The sequence below is a fragment of the Convolutriloba macropyga genome, chromosome 3 (assembly GCF_964194025.1).
Source record: "Convolutriloba macropyga chromosome 3, txConMacr16.3, whole genome shotgun sequence".
Taxonomy (NCBI): domain Eukaryota; kingdom Metazoa; phylum Xenacoelomorpha; order Acoela; family Convolutidae; genus Convolutriloba; species Convolutriloba macropyga.
In genome coordinates, this window is record NC_134470.1 from 75,449,105 (window position 1) to 75,471,185 (window position 22,081).

At 32.1% G+C, this 22,081-nt stretch overlaps 1 protein-coding gene across 1 annotated transcript in view; it reads right to left on the bottom strand.

The window, feature by feature from the left end:
* Nucleotides 1-8,816: 8,816 nt before the first annotated feature.
* LOC142337286 (uncharacterized) overlaps nucleotides 8,817-22,081 on the bottom strand; it is a 29,044-nt gene continuing 15,779 nt past the window's right edge. The window contains exon 2 of the mRNA XM_075386472.1: nucleotides 8,817-9,383. Within this exon, the coding sequence (XP_075242587.1) occupies nucleotides 8,984-9,383 (400 nt within the window). The 3' untranslated portion in view covers nucleotides 8,817-8,983. The remainder of the gene's footprint in view (nucleotides 9,384-22,081) is intronic.

Consider the following 22,081-nt stretch of genomic DNA (forward strand, 5'->3'; position numbering starts at 1 on the left):
CCCCTTTCTCACCATTTCTAAAAAAAATAAGGAGAGAACGATAGGAAAAAGTTATCAAATTTAGTTATTATAGAAGTTGTTCGAAAAAAGCGTGGATCTTTTCTGTTTGTGCCCCCTAGCGCTTAGCTGGGGCATATTAACTGCAACCCCCAAACGCACGTGCCATCATATTTTTATATAATGATTTACTAAGGTATAGCACGTGCTCTGTAACTGAGGGGGTGGGGTGCATAACGTACTGGAGAGGGGGGGGGGGGGTCAAAATTAGAATGACATGGTTTAAGATTATGAACCACGTCGTCAACGATACAAAAACGCTTTTCGTTCATTCCATCGTTTGTCCGTTTGTCACAGTAAATAATTATGTAAAAATATAGGACGTGCATCTAGGGAGTGGGAATATTATGAACTCAATAACGGTAAATTTCCAAGAATTCTTACGCAACTCTGATATCATCAGATATTCTGACCAAAACAGTCTCATGCCATCAGTTGCAGCTTTCAATGTGAAGCTGTCATTAATGTCCGCACAATCTATTTTAAAATCTATTCTCATATCCTAGCTATTTCATTTTATATATTCAGTGCAGTGATCTTATTTAATTTGTAAATTAATGAACCTTTCTTATTCATTTAATGATTAGCTTTAGATTGACCTCTGATCAAACGTGGGAGCTGTGCTTAGACTTTCTTATGTCAAAAATTAAAGGCTTTTATTTTCTTAATTTACCATTTTTCAGACAAATTCATCTTTAAAAACGATACACTGCATCGCTGCTCAAAATTTCGGGTCTTTCCCATTATAGCCCCTTCCCCATCTTAGTGGTCAGATAACCTAAAGCCCCCCCCCCCAATCATGGTAATTATACATAATGGGGGGGGGGCTATAATGGGAAAGACCCAAAATTTCTTTGCACGCATAATTTTCACCAATATTTACAAGAGATCGGGATTATCCGTTGAGTGAACATCATATTGTAACAACTCAATTTTGGTATTAGCTGACTCCATATACTGCTAAATAATTTGACCTCGAACCCACTATCTCCACAACCCCGTCCAGTCATGCTACCGTTGCACCAAATCTCAGCTGAGGTATCAATTTTCTTAGCTTGATATAACATAAGCTGGGTTATTACGATAAATCAAAAATCCTACATTTATGTTAGATGTAGTAAAAATCAAAAGAATTAATCGAAGCAGAGAAATCACACTAAAAGACCTGTCATTTTCCATAGTCTTTCCAAAGCCTGCCACTGTTTTTTTTTACTTTTACGAGAACATTACTTTAAATCGAAAGCACGCCAAAATGGAAACAATTTGAAATAAATATGGTTAAATTTTTACGGCCGGTAATAAATTGCAGTTCAAATACAAGCAATTGAATTTTTACGAGCCCAATTCCCTTGAGAACATTTTTGTTAATTTGGGTAATAAAAAACTTTTAACTTGGCCAATTTTTAAATTATAGTTGGAGCCTGTAAGCTGTCTCTTCTACATTTCCGGCTTTTCCTGGAGTAAAATTCAATTCGTTGTCGGTTTATACATGTCGGACAGGAACATAAAATATGAAGAAAATGGAGCGACACTGAAGCCCGCATACTGATAGCTACACAACTTAGTAAAGGAACGGGAACCTCAAAACAAAATGAGTTGATGCGCGTTAAGATTGCAGAAAATTCTCTCATACATGTTAGTAGATAGCATGAATTAACGAAACAACAAAAACAGCAATAAAAATGTCAAAACTCAAAAATTCATTCTTTTGAAAAAAGTTTCAATCAACAAAAGCATTGCATAGTTATCTCACGATTGGCTGACTTTTATTTTAAGATTGAAATGACAAAAGAAATCAAAACACAAAAAAAGACGATTTGAAAAAAAGAGGCAGGAAATTTAAGAAATCATCTTGTTTGAAGACAACGAACATACCTACATACCTTGTTTGAATACCGACAAACTTAGGAGCGTCAGTTAAGCTCAAGAAAAAAATACTTTAATCCAACGCTCCCTGAAATAAACAGTTTATTTTATTTCAAAAGTGAGATTGCTCTCGATTATTTAGAAAGACGGAGGACCAATTACAATCTTTTTCCTTGAATTTCATAACAAGAGTGCCATAGCAGCTCACTCAAAGCTGACTAGGCTATAAATGAGAAATGAAATGCAAAATCACCATTAATTTAGACTGAAGCCTCTACTTATCACCAATTTCGTGAGACACATCCCTAAATGGTTAAATTTTTACGGCCGGTAATAAATTGCAGTTCAAATACAAGCAATTGAATTTTTACGAGCCCAATTCCCTTGAGAACATTTTTGTTAATTTGGGTAATAAAAAACTTTTAACTTGGCCAATTTTTAAATTATAGTTGGAGCCTGTAAGCTGTCTCTTCTACATTTCCGGCTTTTCCTGGAGTAAAATTCAATTCGTTGTCGGTTTATACATGTCGGACAGGAACATAAAATATGAAGAAAATGGAGCGACACTGAAGCCCGCATACTGATAGCTACACAACTTAGTAAAGGAACGGGAACCTCAAAACAAAATGAGTTGATGCGCGTTAAGATTGCAGAAAATTCTCTCATACATGTTAGTAGATAGCATGAATTAACGAAACAACAAAAACAGCAATAAAAATGTCAAAACTCAAAAATTCATTCTTTTGAAAAAAGTTTCAATCAACAAAAGCATTGCATAGTTATCTCACGATTGGCTGACTTTTATTTTAAGATTGAAATGACAAAAGAAATCAAAACACAAAAAAAGACGATTTGAAAAAAAGAGGCAGGAAATTTAAGAAATCATCTTGTTTGAAGACAACGAACATACCTACATACTTTGTTTGAATACCGACAAACTTAGGAGCGTCAGTTAAGCTCAAGAAAAAAATACTTTAATCCAACGCTCCCTGAAATAAACAGTTTATTTTATTTCAAAAGTGAGATTGCTCTCGATTATTTAGAAAGACGGAGGACCAATTACAATCTTTTTCCTTGAATTTCATAACAAGAGTGCCATAGCAGCTCACTCAAAGCTGACTAGGCTATAAATGAGAAATGAAATGCAAAATCACCATTAATTTAGACTGAAGCCTCTACTTATCACCAATTTCGTGAGACACATCCCTAAAAAATTCACAGCACAAAAAAGGGCATCATAGTTTTAGTTTCCATGTTAAATAGGGTGCAAAAAAATCAGTTGCAAAAACTTAGCTGAAAAAAACTTTAAAATATTTACAGAATTGTTCCCGATACATGATAGTATACGTATTAATGAAAGCTGAGAAACTGGAAAAAAGCAAGAGCCAAAAGTTTGAGAATATGTCCTTCTGCTAAGAAAGTCCTTCTGCCAGTTCCGTAGATTATACAGGGAAAAATTTCCCCTTTTCGGGGATAATTCGTTAGTTAAATTTCTAATTTTTGTCTACGCATCGTTGAGAAAAAAAACAAACATCATTTTGTAGCCCTTAGAGACTAGTTTTGATTTTTCTTAAAAAAAGCTAATAATTTCATTGCTGGTTGGGAAAAGGCAGCTGTTTAAAATTGTAAGGAAAACAAGAAAAGGAAAAATTTTTGAGGGCCTAGAGGAGGAAACTAAATTACTTTGGAACAGTTGCTAGAAAAATTGTCATGAAAATATGAAAAACAATTATATTAGATTATACAAATTCGTTTAATAACGGAACAAAGACACGTTATCCATATAATGCTTTACGTGTGTGCGCCCAGCACGTATTGCAACCCCAGTTACATAGCACCCGCCATTACACCGGAAATCACAATGTGAAAATATGACATTTGCGTCTGTGGGGTGCAAATAATAAACACCCGCTAAGCTGGGGTGGGTTCCCAAACGGAAAACATCCAAATTAAGTATTCGAAAAATAATAAAGTAAAAAAACAACAGCGTTTTTTACTTTTCTCGAGCAATTTCGAATCTTCTTAGTACCCAATTCAGACCTTAACTTTCTTTTCTTTAAACAGACATTTGAGTTAACCAAAACAGAAAACGTTACAGGAATTGTGAATCCAAAAGATACAGACGATAAATTTTAATCACTAAAAAGAAAAAGATCAACTACTTTCCTTTTTCTTCGAAGCCATAAACGACTCTTACTAACTTTTTATTGCTTTATGAAAAAAAATTTGTTTTATTTGCTCTAAGCCGTGCCTAAAGGAACACAGGTGATACTACTTATATACAAAAAAAAACAGAAATCTGATTTTCAAGAGAAAAAAGAAAATTTTTGTTTTTCTCGATGTTGGTTTCTCTGGCCACTCGAACAAAATAATTTGTATCAAAATATTGTCTTCTATATCAAAGACTATTGATTTCAACGGTAAAAGTATGGTAAAATTATTAACTCTTTTTAGTTAAGAGAAAGTTAAAGTTTTTATCACTTTAGAGAAATTAACTTATTTTACTAAATTCTTTGGGCCCCTAACCTAAACCTCAAAACTAACTTCCTTGTTTCACTTGAACATTGATTTGTTGAAATTGTTAGCGAATTAGGCAAACATGCGATATTTGAGACGACAACATCAAAGACTGCGGTGCGAAAGAAAGAAAAATTGTCTGTTTATTTTAGTTTCTAATGAGTGCCCGTGATGCTTCATAACACTTAAGCATTTTAGCACTCCATTGAATTACAATTGATCAGCCATGTAAGCCAACATAAAATGTGGAAAAACGTAAAAGATTACCACTCTATTTTCGCTTTAAAGAAAAAAATTGGGAAACTTAAGCCAAAATAATTTTTGGAAACGTAAAAATCATATTCTTCTAGTAAACTTTTGCACAAATATACGCTATGCAACGTAAACCTTTTTCATTGTAACACTTTATCAATTTATTTGTTAATACAAAAAATCACACAACTAGTTCTCACATAATGTTCAAAAACATCACAACGGGAAAGGCAACTAGTTGTGGAAATGGCAATAAAAATGTTATTTCAACCTCCTGACTTCAGACTTAAATCGACTCCGAAGTTTGTGCTGCTCATTTCAATTAGGAGACCTATTTAATGGGATTTCAACAAGAAGCATTTATTTTTTCAATTCATATAAAAGAAACAAGTAAAGTTTTTATTGGGGTAGAAAATGTTTTTTTTTCTAAATAGCGGCAACAATCAAATCAACCAAATAAATAAGGGTTCCATGCAACTATGTTCAACCGAATCGATCATATATGGAAAAATTGTTGCGAAAAACTGAACAAGTAGCCATTTGAGACAAAAACAAAACAAAGAACTTTATTTTTGCCAACATCGCAAACGTCCTCTCATCTTTTGCTTGGTTGACTTTAGAACTTCTTCTCTTCATTTAACTGACAGTTTAATGAATTATGAAACAAAAAGAGACCACATGCGCAAGGTCAACATACAATAACACTTCAGCATTTCAGTAAGAAAGTTTTTTAATTTTATCTTCATACTAACTCTTCGATTTGTCACATAACAATTGAACGTTTTGTTGTCTTTGATCTAAACTTTTCACGAACAGAAATTGTACGTATATATGAGAAATCATCGATATATGACAAAAACAACTTTCAATAGAGTTCTAACAAAAAAAAAACAGAACTTGACACGATCAACAACCCGAACTTTTGATGATTGCTTGATATTCGGTGATAATTTTTGCGAGCGGTTTTTTAGAAGATCACAAGTCCAACTATCCGGTGAATATTTTGTCAGTAGAAAACATTCTCAATGAAATAAATTAGATGATACAAATTAGTTGTTTGTTACTTCTAGCCTGGAAAATGATTGCTTCACCTTTATTTTGCAAATTACTGTCTGTGTTTGTTAAAGCTAATTTTTCTTTGCGACTGACTGCTCTTGCTAAAATTCATTTTCATTTAACTGCATTATGCTGTAAAGTAATTAAAAATGGGTGTCATTTGATATTGGTTAAAATCATATCGTAATAGGGGTTGAGATTTTTTTAGTTTTCATACTAAGGTAGGATGTAATCATGGTTGCTTCAAAGAATTGCTTCCATTTGAGTTCTGCAAAACTGATAGTCAGAAGAGCTCTTCCAAAGAAAAAATTTTCAAAAACATGGGACGTATGTTGGAACATTCTGTGCAACGCACGGTCTCACATGAGCCGTCTTGTTTTTGAATTTATCGCAGATTTTAACTACAAGGAACAGAGCTTGAATACCTTCATTATTAAAACTAAAGTTTGTGGTCTGTGAGTACATAATCCTGAAATAACATAAATTCAGCTAAAATAAAGTTTACCAAAACATTCATACTTTTATGAGAGAACATTTTCTGATACTTACTTGATTCAAATCGATGTCTATGACCAGGAAACTCTTTTTAGCATATAATAATATTATCTGTAAAGTGTTTCCTCTTACAAAGCCCAAAAAATAAATTTTTCATGCTCACAAACCCCAGTTTTGATATCTGTTTGCTCAGGAGTGCATTAATTATTGGAAAATAACTCTACACTAAGTCCGAAAATAACAGAAAATAAAACCGGAAAGAAATCAGAAAATACCCAACGTATTGTCTTTATCAAAGCTTTTCAAACCCCCTATATGCTACTACGAAATCAAAAACATCGATTATATAATATTGCAAAATACGCCTGCACAAACTTTTTGAACAGAAGACAAAAGTACTCCTCTTGAGCTCTCCTGAAAAAATTCTGGGATACAATTTTTTATCATACGAGACTGAATAAACCTGTCCGAAATAGTACAAAGATTTGAAACGCTTTCATCAATAGTAGACACAAAAATCAAATGAAAGCAAATTAAACTGATTGAAATAGTGGAATTCGAAAAGATTTTTGTTACACAAGAGGTCAAAAAAATGACTGATAGGCGAAAGCTGCGCAAAGTAAAAACGCAAGTAACAAATTTCCTCTTGATATTAGAAGGGAAATTATATCTCAGCAGTTTGCTTTTGTACAACTGCTTCAGTTCGCACTTCTACGGCGAAATCGACAGACCTGCTTCCGGAATATGAAAACCCAAGAAAAATGTCAAATATAAACACTGAGTCCATTTCATTAGCCATAAGAAATGTGGCGGCACAAAAAAGACAATTCTAGAAATACATGAACTACCAAACATGCACTTCGGCATCAATCAGAACAAATTAACGTGATATGTAATCCATCAGAAAATTGCATGAGATTGAACAATGAACAAAGATAATCAAATTCAGTTCAGGAAAAACTCATCGCGAAAAACATTAGCAAACCAGAATCAAGGTAGAGATGGAAAATAAAGTTATTATTTTGCGATAATTACTTTTAACATCAAATTTGTCTAAATTCAATTAATTCAGAGGAAATCTTGCTGTTTTCGTACTTTGGCTACCTGAGAGACATTATCAATGACTCTGATACTCTTTGAAAATTGTTTTTTTTTTCAAAAATTTTTGATGAATTTTTGTGTTTTACACGCATTTGCGATCTTTCCTGTTGTCTCGTCATTTAAGTGTCATTAATGACAGGTCCCATTGGGCTTATAATAAAGCAAAAGTGAAACTATTTGAGGTATTTTGCTGATAGCTAATTGTTTCTACGATAGTGACACTGTTTTGATAAAATATTAATGTTCTTTTAGTCTTGCCCGCATTTGTTGTTGTTTTTGTTGTCTTAACAATTAATCTCAAAAATAACAGATTTCTTCAGCTTTCTATTGCAACAAAACTTTAACCACTCAAATTTTTTAGTTTGCAGCTAATAGTTTCAATGCGTGGACGCTTTTTTCCGAAGTTGCCGAAAAGTTTTTTTTATAATTGATTCGTTAAATCGAATTTTTGTCTCTATCCCTTAGCTTTATTAATATGTTTTTTATTGTGACATAGTATAGTGTGAAATAGCATCGTGAGATAGTGAGGATTTCAGCACAAAACGACGTGTTTCAATGATTTCGACTTAATGAAAAATGGAAAAAAGTTATTCTTAAAATGTTCTTTTTTCTGTTTTTGTTTCATGTGTTTTGTTGACTATCAAAGGCTGTTTACCGTACAAATTTTAATAGTCAAGTTATTAGGTTTATCTCTAACTTGATAACTGTTGTTCTCATTTGGAAGGCGTATGTTCAAGAATAGAGCCTCACACAAATAAAGCCGCAATTAAAACTTTTACACAAACAGCTAAGGAAAATGCAACATGAATTGTTTTTCAATGAAAAAAAATACTCCAAGAAAATCAAATTTACCAAAACACATTGGGCCGTTTTTATTTCTTAATTTTCATTTTCTTCGTTCGCTAAAATTAAATTGTGTGGTTTATTTCTTCATTCAAATGCTAAAAACTATAATAAATGACATATTTTGTTTGAAATGTAGTAACGTTTGCTGATTTTATTGTTAACCCACAATCAGGGCGTGAAAACAGCTTAACAAATTAATAATGATCGGCTATCAGATAAGAGAACCACTGAAATTTTGATGTCAAAACAAGATTAGTCATAATAAAAGAAAAGCATTTATTTCAAAAGAATTAAACGGTCACAATTTGACGTGAGTTAAGGTTATTTTTCACGCTAAGACGGTCTAGCGTCCGATTCTATTTAACGTTACAATCAACTTTCCCCTCAAAGGTTCTAACCACCTATAGAAAATGAGGAAAAGAAAAGCAGACTTAAAACCACGACAACCGGAAATGTCATTTGAGTACAGGAAGTAATCTGAGAATAGAGACATTCGAATTTCTGGCGTGAAACAAGCCTTGACCATGTTTCGGTTATCTTCACTGTGACACTAAATTAAGTATGGCAAATGTCGAGAAAAGGAACGCTTCACAAAACTGTCTCGGAGTTTCTTACGGACACGCAAGCAAGTAAGAATTGGATTAAATTACTTCAAAATTATACGTCATTATGATTGTCAGAAACATGAAAGAAAGGCGAAACTATTAATTGGCACGTAATTTAATGTTTCCAAGAAAAATGTGTAAAGTCTAAGGTCGTTATCTGAAATCTGAACAAGTTTTAAGCTTTCTAATCAAGCAAGAGCAGCTTTTGCCATAGCTTCAGGTAGTTTATGCTTCCCTATGTAATGTTTCTTCATGTTTTCCTTCAGCCTGGTTGTATGATCACAAATTGTACACGCAATTGCTTCTGTATTCGAGGAAATATGTTTCAAGTTTATATGTCGCACCAAATTCGACCTCGACAATACTTCAAACCCACACAATTTGCATGAGAAAGATTTCTTGCCCGTGTCTAGGGATTGGGAAGTTGCTATGAAGTCGTTTGGATCTTGTTGAAAATTGTTAGTGACTTGAATTGGCGATGGTGGTTGACTGTTCATTTTCTTGATTTTTGGAACCACTGTTGGTTTAACTTCACGATTAAATTCTCGTTTCACATCACTTTTTCCCAATCCACTCTGCGTATGCTTCCTAGATGAAATAGATGGAAAAATTTCGCATGAACTTGATTCTGCTTGAAAAAAAGTTATTTCACCAAGACTTTCGTCCTTTTTCGACAAGAAGAAAGTAGATGATGAACTTTGCATTAAACCAGTGCACATTGTTTGGGGTATTTGAATGTATATACTGACCGCCATCAAAATTGACAACTGAAATTCTCATACTTATTAAAGAAGAAGGCCCGTTTAAGTTTTCATTTTCGACTGAGCTGCCGAGCTTAACTCTATGATCACTTCACCGCTTCCAAGAAAGTTAATTTGCAATTGTAATTTTTTTTTGAAAAAAAATGCAAAACACTAAGTAAAATGGGATTGGTGTACAACATGACATTGTATGTAAAAATGCATAATTTTATAACCGCTAACAAGAAGATAAATATCTATTTAATAACAACTTAAACATCAATTGTTTCAAATTATAGATCAAATGTAATTTCCCTGCGCAAAACGTTATCGCACGGCATCTGATTTGTTTTGGAACAATCATCAATTTCATCAATTTTAAGAGTTTTCCTTTAGCAAATTTAGCAAAAGGGAATATTCTATAAAATTGTGTACATGATTGAGAAATAGAAAAATCTTCAGACTAATTCTTGCTTAATTTTGTATTCCTTTTAATAGCAAAAATAGTTTCTATTCCACTAGCCACTTTTGTAAGAAAACTTATGGTATCCTCTTTGTAATTATGATGATTACTATTTTGGCCTAATAATAATTCCAGATATTTCAGCCTGAATTTCAACTGCAAAAACAATTAATTCACCAATATTTTAACCAGATGTTCACGACAACAAATTATGAAGTGAACTGCTAGGAATTTAGGACTAAAAAATGCCAACTTTAAAAGCTTTGCCACTTTAACAAATGCAATTTTTAACATTCTGGAGCCTATTTGAGATTTTGATCGCATCGAAGAAATATTGCATCATCTACACCTTCTTTAAGGTCATAATTTGTTTTTTTTGCCTATATTAAAAAGCAAATAAAAGATACCAGTTTCTTGAGATACAATTTACGGCTAAATAAAATCTAAACCAACATCGTGTTTAATATGTTTCTGCATTCAGTTAATAAAATGTTTTTACCTGCGTTGTGTTTGAAAACAAAACTTTTCAGTTTGGAACATGAAAGTTAGTAGCTGATAGCATGGAATGCGATGTAAGGTCTACAACAGCGGTTGAAACAGTTTAATATTACAAAAATCAGCTAAACATCGTAAATTCACTATACAAGTTTACTTTTAGCACATTCTAGCCTCTATTTGGTTATAAAATTTGATCTTAAATTCTCTTCATTTACACTTTTTATAAAGTGGTGGTACAATTTGTTCTTAAAAGATGAACCTATATAACAAAAAGTTAAAAAGATTATGAAGTCTAAAAAACCATCGTGCAGTGCCCAGGGAAGTATGTTATTCGCTCTCAAACGTTTCATAACTGGCGTTAGCTCCAATAATGACTCCAATATGAAGTAAACTGCTCCGAATTTAGGACTAAAAAATGTTGATTTTACAAGCTTTGCCACTTTAACAAATTCAATTTTTAACATTCTGGAGCCTATTTGAGATTTTGATCGCATTGAAGAAATATTGCTTCATCTACACCTTCTTTAAGTTCATAATAGTTTGTTTTTTTTGCCTATATTACAAAGCAAATAAAAGAAATCAGTTGCTTGAGATACAATTTACGGCTAAATAAAATCTAAATCAACATCGTGTTTTATATTTTTCTGCATTGAGTTAATAAAATGTTTTTACCTGCGTTGTCTTTGAAAACAAAACTTTTCAGTTTGGAACATGAAAGTTAGTAGCTGATAGCATGGAATGCGATGTAAGGTCTACAAAAGCGGTTGAAACAGTTTAATATTACAAAAATCAGTTTAACATGGTAAAATCACTATAGAAGTTTACTTTTAGCACATTCTAGCCTCTATTTGGTTCTAAAAATTGATCTTTAATTATCTTCATTTACACTTTTTAAAAAGTGGGGGTACAATTTGATCTAAAAAGATGAACCTATATAACAAAAAGTTAAAAAGATTATGTAGTCCATAAAAAAACCATCGTGTACTGCCCATGGAGGTATGTTATTCGCTCTCAAACGTTTCATAACTGGCGTTAGCTCCAATAATGACTCCAATATGAAGTAAACTGCTCCGAATTTAGGACTAAAAATGTTGATTTTAAAAGCTTTGCCACTTTAACAAATTCAGTTTTTAACATTCTGGAGCCCATTTCAGATTTTGATCGCATTGAAGAAATATTGCTTCATCTACACCTTCTTTAAGGTCGTAATATATTGTTTTTTTTGCCTATATTACAAAGCAAATAAAAGAAACCAGTTGCTTGAGACACAATTTAAGGCTAAATAAAATCCAAAATCAACATCGTGTTTTATATTTTTCTGCATTCAGTTAATAAAATGTTTTTACCTGCGTTGTGTTTGAAAACAAAACTTTTCAGTATGGAACATGAAAGTTAGTAGCTGATAGCATGGAATGCGATGTAAGGTCTACAAAAGCGGTTGAAACAGTTTAATATTACAAAAATCAGTTTAACATCATAAAATCACTATACAAGTTTACTTTTAGCACATTCTAGCCTCTATTTGGTTCTAAAATTTGACCTTTAATTATCTTCATTTACAATTTTTATAAAGTGGGGGTACAATTTGCTTTAAAAAGATGAACCTATCTAACAAAAAGTTAAAAAGATTATGAAGTCTATAAAAAACCATCGTGTAGTGCCCAGGGAGGTATGTTATTCGCTCTCACACCTTTCATAACTGGCGTTAGCTCCAATAATGACTCCAATATTAAGTAAACTACTCCGAATTAAGGACTAAAAATGTTATTTTAAAAGCTTTGCCACTTTAACAAATTCAATTTTTAACATTCTGGAGCCTATTTGAGATTTTGATCACATTGAAGAAATATTGCTTCATATACACCTTCTTTAAGGTCATAATATTTTGTTTTTTTTTGCCTATATTTTAAAGCAAATAAAAGAAATCAGTTGCTTGAGATACAATTTACGGCTAAATAAAATCTAAATCAACATCGTGTTTTATATTTTTCTGCATTCAGTTAATAAAATGTTTTTACCTGCGTTGTCTTTGAAAACAAAACTTTTCAGTTTGGAACATGAAAGTTAGTAGCTGATAGCATGGAATGCGATGTAAGGTCTACAAAAGCGGTTGAAACAGTTTAATATTACAAAAATCAGTTTAACATCGTAAAATCACTATACAAGTTTACTTTTAGCACATTCTAGCCTCTATTTGGTTCTAAAATTTGATCTTTAATTATCTTCATTTACAATTTTTATAAAGTGGGGGTACAATTTGCTTTAAAAAGATGAACCTATCTAACAAAAAGTTAAAAAGATTATGAAGTCTATAAAAAACCATCGTGTAGTGCCCAGGGAGGTATGTTATTCGCTCTCACGCCCTTCATAATTGGCGTTAGCTCCAATAATGACTCCAATATTAAGTAAACTACTCCGAATTAAGGACTAAAATTGTTATTTTAAAAGCTTTACCACTTTAACAAATTCAATTTTTAATATTCTGGAGCCTATTTGAGATTTTGGTCGCATTGAAGAAATATTGCTTCATATACACCTTCTTTAAGGTCATAATATTTTGTTTTTTTTTGCCAATATTTTAAAGCAAATAAAAGAAACCAGTTGCTTGAGATACAATTTACGGCTAAATAAAATCTAAATCAACATCGTGTTTAATATGTTTCTGCATTCAGTTAATAAAATGTTTTTACCTGCGTTGTCTTTGAAAACAAAACTTTTCAGTTTGGAACATGAAAGTTAGTAGCTGATAGCATGGAATGCGATGTAAGGTCTACAAAAGCGGTTGAAACAGTTTAATATTTCAAAAATCAGTTTAACATCGTAAATTCACTATACAAGTTTACTTTTAGCACATTCTAGCCTCTATTTGGTTATAAAAATTGATCTTAAATTCTCTTCATTTACACTTTTTATAAAGTGGTGGTACAATTTGTTCTTATAAGATGAACCTATATAACAAAAAGTTAAAAAGATTATGAAGTCTAAAAAAAACCATCGTGTAGTGCCCAGGGAGGTAAGTTATTCGCTCTCAAAAGTTTCATAACTGGCGTTAGCTCCAATAATGACTCCAATATAAAGTAAACTGCTCCGAATTTAGGACTAAAAAATGTTGATTTTAAAAGCTTTGCCACTTTAACAAATTCAATTTTTAACATTCTGGAGCCTATTTGAGATTTTGATCGCATTGAAGAAATATTGCTTCATATACACCTTCTTTAAGGTCATAATATTTTGTTTTTTTTTTGCCTATATTTTAAAGCAAATAAAAGAAACCAGTTGCTTGAGATACAATTTACGGCTAAATAAAATCTAAATCAACATCGTGTTTTATATTTTTCTGCATTCAGTTAATAAAATGTTTTTACCTGCGTTGTCTTTGAAAACAAAACTTTTCAGTTTGGAACATGAAAGTTAGTAGCTGATAGCATGGAATGCGATGTAAGGTCTACAAAAGCGGTTGAAACAGTTTAATATTACAAAAATCAGTTTAACATCGTAAAATCACTATACAAGTTTACTTTTAGCACATTCTAGCCTCTATTTGGTTCTAAAATTTGATCTTTAATTATCTTCATTTACAATTTTTATAAAGTGGGGGTACAATTTGCTTTAAAAAGATGAACCTATCTAACAAAAAGTTAAAAAGATTATGAAGTCTATAAAAAACCATCGTGTAGTGCCCAGGGAGGTATGTTATTCGCTCTCACACCCTTCATAATTGGCGTTAGCTCCAATAATGACTCCAATATTAAGTAAACTGCTCCCAATTTAAGGACTAAAAAATGTTATTTTAAAAGCTTTACCACTTTAACAAATTCAATTTTTAATATTCTGGAGCCTATGTGAGATTTTGGTCGCATTGAAGAAATATTGCTTCATATACACCTTCTTTAAGGTCATAATATTTTGTTTTTTTTTGCCAATATTTTAAAGCAAATAAAAGAAACCAGTTGCTTGAGATACAATTTACGGCTAAATAAAATCTAAATCAACATCGTGTTTAATATGTTTCTGCATTCAGTTAATAAAATGTTTTTACCTGCGTTGTCTTTGAAAACAAAACTTTTCAGTTTGGAACATGAAAGTTAGTAGCTGATAGCATGGAATGCGATGTAAGGTCTACAAAAGCGGTTGAAACAGTTTAATATTTCAAAAATCAGTTTAACATCGTAAATTCACTATACAAGTTTACTTTTAGCACATTCTAGCCTCTATTTGGTTATAAAAATTGATCTTAAATTCTCTTCATTTACACTTTTTATAAAGTGGTGGTACAATTTGTTCTTATAAGATGAACCTATATAACAAAAAGTTAAAAAGATTATGAAGTCTAAAAAAAACCATCGTGTAGTGCCCAGGGAGGTAAGTTATTCGCTCTCAAAAGTTTCATAACTGGCGTTAGCTCCAATAATGACTCCAATATAAAGTAAACTGCTCCGAATTTAGGACTAAAAAATGTTGATTTTAAAAGCTTTGCCACTTTAACAAATTCAATTTTTAACATTCTGGAGCCTATTTGAGATTTTGATCGCATTGAAGAAATATTGCTTCATATACACCTTCTTTAAGGTCATAATATTTTGTTTTTTTTTTGCCTATATTTTAAAGCAAATAAAAGAAACCAGTTGCTTGAGATACAATTTACGGCTAAATAAAATCTAAATCAACATCGTGTTTTATATTTTTCTGCATTCAGTTAATAAAATGTTTTTACCTGCGTTGTCTTTGAAAACAAAACTTTTCAGTTTGGAACATGAAAGTTAGTAGCTGATAGCATGGAATGCGATGTAAGGTCTACAAAAGCGGTTGAAACAGTTTAATATTACAAAAATCAGTTTAACATCGTAAAATCACTATACAAGTTTACTTTTAGCACATTCTAGCCTCTATTTGGTTCTAAAATTTGATCTTTAATTATCTTCATTTACAATTTTTATAAAGTGGGGGTACAATTTGCTTTAAAAAGATGAACCTATCTAACAAAAAGTTAAAAAGATTATGAAGTCTATAAAAAACCATCGTGTAGTGCCCAGGGAGGTATGTTATTCGCTCTCACACCCTTCATAATTGGCGTTAGCTCCAATAATGACTCCAATATTAAGTAAACTGCTCCCAATTTAAGGACTAAAAAATGTTATTTTAAAAGCTTTACCACTTTAACAAATTCAATTTTTAATATTCTGGAGCCTATTTGAGATTTTGGTCGCATTGAAGAAATATTGCTTCATATACACCTTCTTTAAGGTCATAATATTTTGTTTTTTTTTGCCAATATTTTAAAGCAAATAAAAGAAACCAGTTGCTTGAGATACAATTTACGGCTAAATAAAATCTAAATCAACATCGTGTTTAATATGTTTCTGCATTCAGTTAAAAAAATGTTTTTACCTGCGTTGTCTTTGAAAACAAAACTTTTCAGTTTGGAACATGAAAGTTAGTAGCTGATAGCATGGAATGCGATGTAAGGTCTACAAAAGCGGTTGAAACAGTTTAATATTTCAAAAATCAGTTTAACATCGTAAATTCACTATACAAGTTTACTTTTAGCACATTCTAGCCTCTATTTGGTTATAAAAATTGATCTTAAATTCTCTTCATTTACACTTTTTATAAAGTGGTGGTACAATTTGTTCTTATAAGATGAACCTATATAACAAAAAGTTAAAAAGATTATGAAGTCTAAAAAAAACCATCGTGTAGTGCCCAGGGAGGTATGTTATTCGCTCTCAAACGTTTCATAACTGGCGTTAGCTCCAATAATGACTCCAATATGAAGTAAACTGCTCCGAATTTAGGACTAAAAAATGTTGATTTTAAAAGCTTTGCCACTTTAACAAATTCAATTTTTAACATTCTGGAGCCTATTTGAGTTTTTGATCGCATTGAAGAAATATTGCTTCTTCTACACCTTCTTTAAGGTCATAATAGTTTGTTTTTTTTTCCTATATTACAAAGCAAATAAAAGAAACCAGTTGCTTGAGATACAATTTACGGCTAAATAAAATCTAAATCAACATCGTGTTTTATATTTTTCTGCATTGAGTTAATAAAATGTTTTTACCTGCGTTGTCTTTGAAAACAAAACTTTTCAGTTTGGAACATGAAAGTTAGTAGCTGATAGCATGGAATGCGATGTAAGGTCTACAAAAGCGGTTGAAACAGTTTAATATTACAAAAATCAGTTTAACATCGTAAATTCACTATACAAGTTTACTTTTAGCACATTCTAGCCTCTATTTGGTTATAAAATTTGATCTTAAATTCTCTTCATTTACACTTTTTATAAAGTGGTGGTACAATTTGTTCTTATAAGATGAACCTATATAACAAAAAGTTAAAAAGATTATGAAGTCTAAAAAAACCATCGTGTAGTGCCCAGGGAGGTATGTTATTCGCTCTCAAACGTTTCATAACTGGCGTTAGCTCCAATAATGACTCCAATATGAAGTAAACTGCTCCGAATTTAGGACTAAAAAATGTTGATTTTAAAAGCTTTGCCACTTTAACAAATTCAATTTTTAACATTCTGGAGCCTATTTGAGTTTTTGATCGCATTGAAGAAATATTGCTTCATCTACACCTTCTTTAAGGTCATAATAGTTTGTTTTTTTTCCTATATTACAAAGCAAATAAAAGAAACCAGTTGCTTGAGATACAATTTACGGCTAAATAAAATCTAAATCAACATCGTGTTTTATATTTTTCTGCATTGAGTTAATAAAATGTTTTTACCTGCGTTGTCTTTGAAAACAAAACTTTTCAGTTTGGAACAAGAAAGTTAGTAGCTGATAGCATGGAATGCAATGTAAGGTCTACAAAAGCGGTTGAAACAGTTTAATATTACAAAAATCAGTTTAACATCGTAAATTCACTATACAAGTTTACTTTTAGCACATTCTAGCCTCTATTTGGTTCTAAAAATGGATCTTTAATTATATTCATTTACACTTTTTAAAAAGTGGGGGTACAATTTGTTCTAATAAGATGAACCTATATAACAAAAAGTTAAAAAGATTATGTAGTCCATAAAAAAATCATCGTGTACTGCCCATGGAGGTATGTTATTCGGTCTCAAACGTTTCATAACTGGCGTTAGCTCCAATAATGACTCCAATATGAAGTAAACTGCTCCGAATTTAGGACTAAAAAATGTTGATTTGAAAAGCTTTGCCACTTTAACAAATTCAATTTTTAACATTCTGGAGCCCATTTGAGATTTTGATCGCATTGAAGAAATATTGCTTCATCTACACCTTCTTTAAGGTCATAATATTTTGTTTTTTTTGCCTATATTACAAAGCAAATAAAAGAAACCAGTTGCTTGAGATACAATTTAAGGCTAAATAAAATCCAAAATCAACATCTTGTTTTATATTTTTCTGCATTCAGTTAATAAAATGTTTTTACCTGCGTTGTGTTTGAAAACAAAACTTTTCAGTATGGAACATGAAAGTTAGTAGCTGATAGCATGGAATGCGATGTAAGGTCTACAAAAGCGGTTGAAACAGTTTAATATTACAAAAATCAGTTTAACATCGTAAAATCACTATACAAGTTTACTTTTAGCACATTCTAGCCTCTATTTGGTTCTAAAATTTGATCTTTAATTATCTTCATTTACAATTTTTATAAAGTGGGGGTACAATTTGCTTTAAAAAGATGAACCTATCTAACAAAAAGTTAAAAAGATTATGAAGTCTATAAAAAACCATCGTGTAGTGCCCAGGGAGGTATGTTATTCGGTCTCAAACGTTTCATAACTGGCGTTAGCTCCAATAATGACTCCAATATGAAGTAAACTGCTCCCAATTTAAGGACTAAAAAATGTTATTTTAAAAGCTTTACCACTTTAACAAATTCAATTTTTAATATTCTGGAGCCTATTTGAGATTTTGGTCGCATTGAAGAAATATTGCTTCATATACACCTTCTTTAAGGTCATAATATTTTGTTTTTTTTTTGCCAATATTTTAAAGCAAATAAAAGAAACCAGTTGCTTGAGATACAATTTACGGCTAAATAAAATCTAAATCAACATCGTGTTTAATATGTTTCTGCATTCAGTTAATAAAATGTTTTTACCTGCGTTGTCTTTGAAAACAAAACTTTTCAGTTTGGAACATGAAAGTTAGTAGCTGATAGCATGGAATGCGATGTAAGGTCTACAAAAGCGGTTGAAACAGTTTAATATTTCAAAAATCAGTTTAACATCGTAAATTCACTATACAAGTTTACTTTTAGCACATTCTAGCCTCTATTTGGTTATAAAAATTGATCTTAAATTCTCTTCATTTACACTTTTTATAAAGTGGTGGTACAATTTGTTCTTATAAGATGAACCTATATAACAAAAAGTTAAAAAGATTATGAAGTCTAAAAAAAAACCATCGTGTAGTGCCCAGGGAGGTATGTTATTCGCTCTCATACGTTTCATAACTGGCGTTAGCTCCAATAATGACTCCTCGTTTTTGTGCGTTTTTAGGCTGTTTGAACTCTCAAGTTACATTTAACAAATCCTTAAAAATTAAAGGAAAGCGTTATCTTGAAAGTTAACAAAATCTAGTTTTGTAGTATCCCATAGTACTTCTTTCTAGATGAAAGCGTCCTCATATTCATTTAGCTCTTCTCTTTTAGATAGAAAAATATCTCACAGAGCTCTGCCGCTGATACTAGTTCAATATTTGAGAATGATAATTTGTTCCTAACCTACTACGAAAGGATTTAAAGCAATAGACGAAAATTTCAAAGTTGTGTTTTATCTTTTAAAGGTCACTCAAAGTTAAAAAGACTTTAAAATCAGCATTTTTTAATATGCTGTGTTTAACTGATCCAGAAAAGATCAAAGGCAGTTGATTTCATGAATGATATCACGTGTCGTCTATAACTCAAAGATATGTTAACTCAGTAATGCAAAATGCAGACAAAGGCAACAAAAAACACAAAATTTTGTCTATGGGCACAAAAAACAGAGTAGGGATGGCTTCGAACCCAGAAATCCGGCGTTCTGCATATATAGATCTTTACAGAGCATCAGCAATGTAGGCAGAGTGTAACAATGTAGGGACTTCAGCAATGTAACGAATTATTTCAAAAATTTCATATGAAAAATTTATTTCATAGGAAAAGTTGCCGTTTCTTCGAATAATTTTTTTTGTTTAGTATTTTCATCGGGTCAGGGATTTGTTTGAAGTAAACCAAATGGCATGGAGTATCAAGTCTATGTGCAGTGAGGAAGCTAGAGTTTTCATGCCGGCTTGCCAACGAAAAATGTTGTTTTTAATACGAATAGTTCAGAATTCACTATATCATTTTTTTATTAAAATTGAATTTTATCGGGAAAAGGAGTTATTTAACTCCCATATATGTTTGAGTCAAAACTCCTCTGCGCATAATGATCATAGATTTGACACTAAGGTATTGGTAATTGCTAAAGATTTAGTTGAGCTTCCGAATGGCATCTGCCAGAGTGAAGTCAGATAATCGGCAGTTGACGGTTGTTCAGGAAAAGATAGGCCAAACCTGGGGCTTTCTTTTTTATTAAATGTTGAACCAATTTGAACAAGCGGTGTTCCGTTTTTTGTTTTATTAAATCATTTGTTTAACTGGCTTTTCTTGTTATTAGCCTAAATCGTCGTTCACTTCAAGTTAACCCAACATTTTCCCTTACATACAATGTTTTATCTATTTCAGGCTTTGACAATGTCCCATTATAAATCGTTGCCCAGTAGTCACGAGAAAAACGACGCTCAAATTATTGACAACGACTCTCTAAAATGCCGGAAGACTTGAGCTATTAGAAAAAGATTAAAGGAACAAGAGGCAACCAAACAATGCTTATATAATATGGGAGATTGCGTTGATACATGGTTTTGAAGCAGGCGTTAAGAGTCCTCCAAATATCCTCAGGAGCAGAAAAATCAAATTAAGTGGCCTGAAAATGGTGCCACTGATCTCAGAAAAGAATGTGACCAAGCGGTCCCAATTGCATCAAAAGTAAGTTGTTTTGATATGCAATCCTCTTCCAAAAGTTGCTAAGGGAACCATGTTCTTGGTGTATTCAGATCTACGAAAAAAAGATTTGTAAATTATATAGAAATCTTAAATCCTTTAGTGTAAAATTTCCGCAAGCTTTATTATGGTTTAAGGCTGTGAAGAACATAAAGGAATAGCGAAGATGCTGCTAGAGAACTAAAATTACGGTTGACAGTCACACTTCTGCAAGGCTCTATTAGTCAGTCTGCAGACAAATTGAACAGCGTCAAAATCCAAACTCATTTTTTTTGTTCCTTTTTTATTTATTTGGTTTTGTTTTGTATCTAAAACAGTAAAGAAGGAAAACAGTCTCCAGAAGAAGACGGGGATGCCGCTGATGTACAGCAAGACCAAGATCCATAAGAACATTATATACCGGCCTGATGAGAAAAAGCCTCCGATCCAATTTCCTCTAACAAGAAATAATGAGATCTAGTATTCAGTGGACACAAACCTACCGACTAGGGTAGAGCGCTACCAAACAGATTTAGTGCAATGACCTTCTTGCGTATGTAATAATTTTGCCATCGAAGATTTTGACAGATGGGCGAAGATGTGCCACGAGGGAAAGACTGCTAAAGCATTTCCGTGAATTTTAGCGTTAGTTTTTAATATGACTTTAAACTTGTTTAAATATGATTTTCTACAGGGTTTAATTCTGTGGGAAAAGTTCTGATTAAACATGAATAAATTTAGGTTGTTGAAAGGAAAATTCCCTGTTTATCCTTCCCCAGATGCCAAGCAAAGAAAGCAAAAAAAGGCTGGATAGCACGCCAAGCAACTGACAGAAAGCGATGGAAAACACACAGCGCAAGCAACGGAATTGAAGCAATATTAACATTAGAAACGTAGCCAGAAAATTGAAAGAAAATAGCCGCGTCAACTTTGCAGATCTCTAGTCTTGAAAAACAGATAAAAAGCTTCTTTCTGTTAAATGCTGATACGCTATATTTTGATAAAGATTCTATATGACTCATTACTGCTTCTATTAGCTGCTCGTAAATATACTTGGGTTAGTTAGAGTGGAACACGCTAAATTCACCTCATCTTTTGGCACCAAGTTAACAAAAAGTCAATTTTGAGTGAAGTCACACTTGACCAAAAACTAGAGTCTCGACAAAGAATGAAAAATTCCGTCACGCACGGAATTCATTTGAGTTCGCAAGAACCAATAACCAAAAAGCGCATTTAAGGCAATGGTGACGTCATATGGTCGTAACAGAAATCGTGACGACTAAATAAAAAAACAAAGAAGGGCCAATAATAGCCACAACAATCACTTCGCGGCTATAAACAAGAACCTCGCAAGAAAAATGCAACAAAGGAAATTGCATTTACTCAGATCCAAATGTGCTTAATGTACTCTACTCCTTTCATGCAGTGTGTTAATTTTTGCGGTGCTTAGCTAAATATCAGTCCCCAAGTGTTGAAAATTTATTTAAATCTTTTGGACTGTAGCGTATAAAAGTTTTATGAAAATTGTCACCATTTTGTTTGCAACAATTGTCTGTTTTCCCCTAACTTTGAGCAGCTAACAACACTCTTAAAATGAA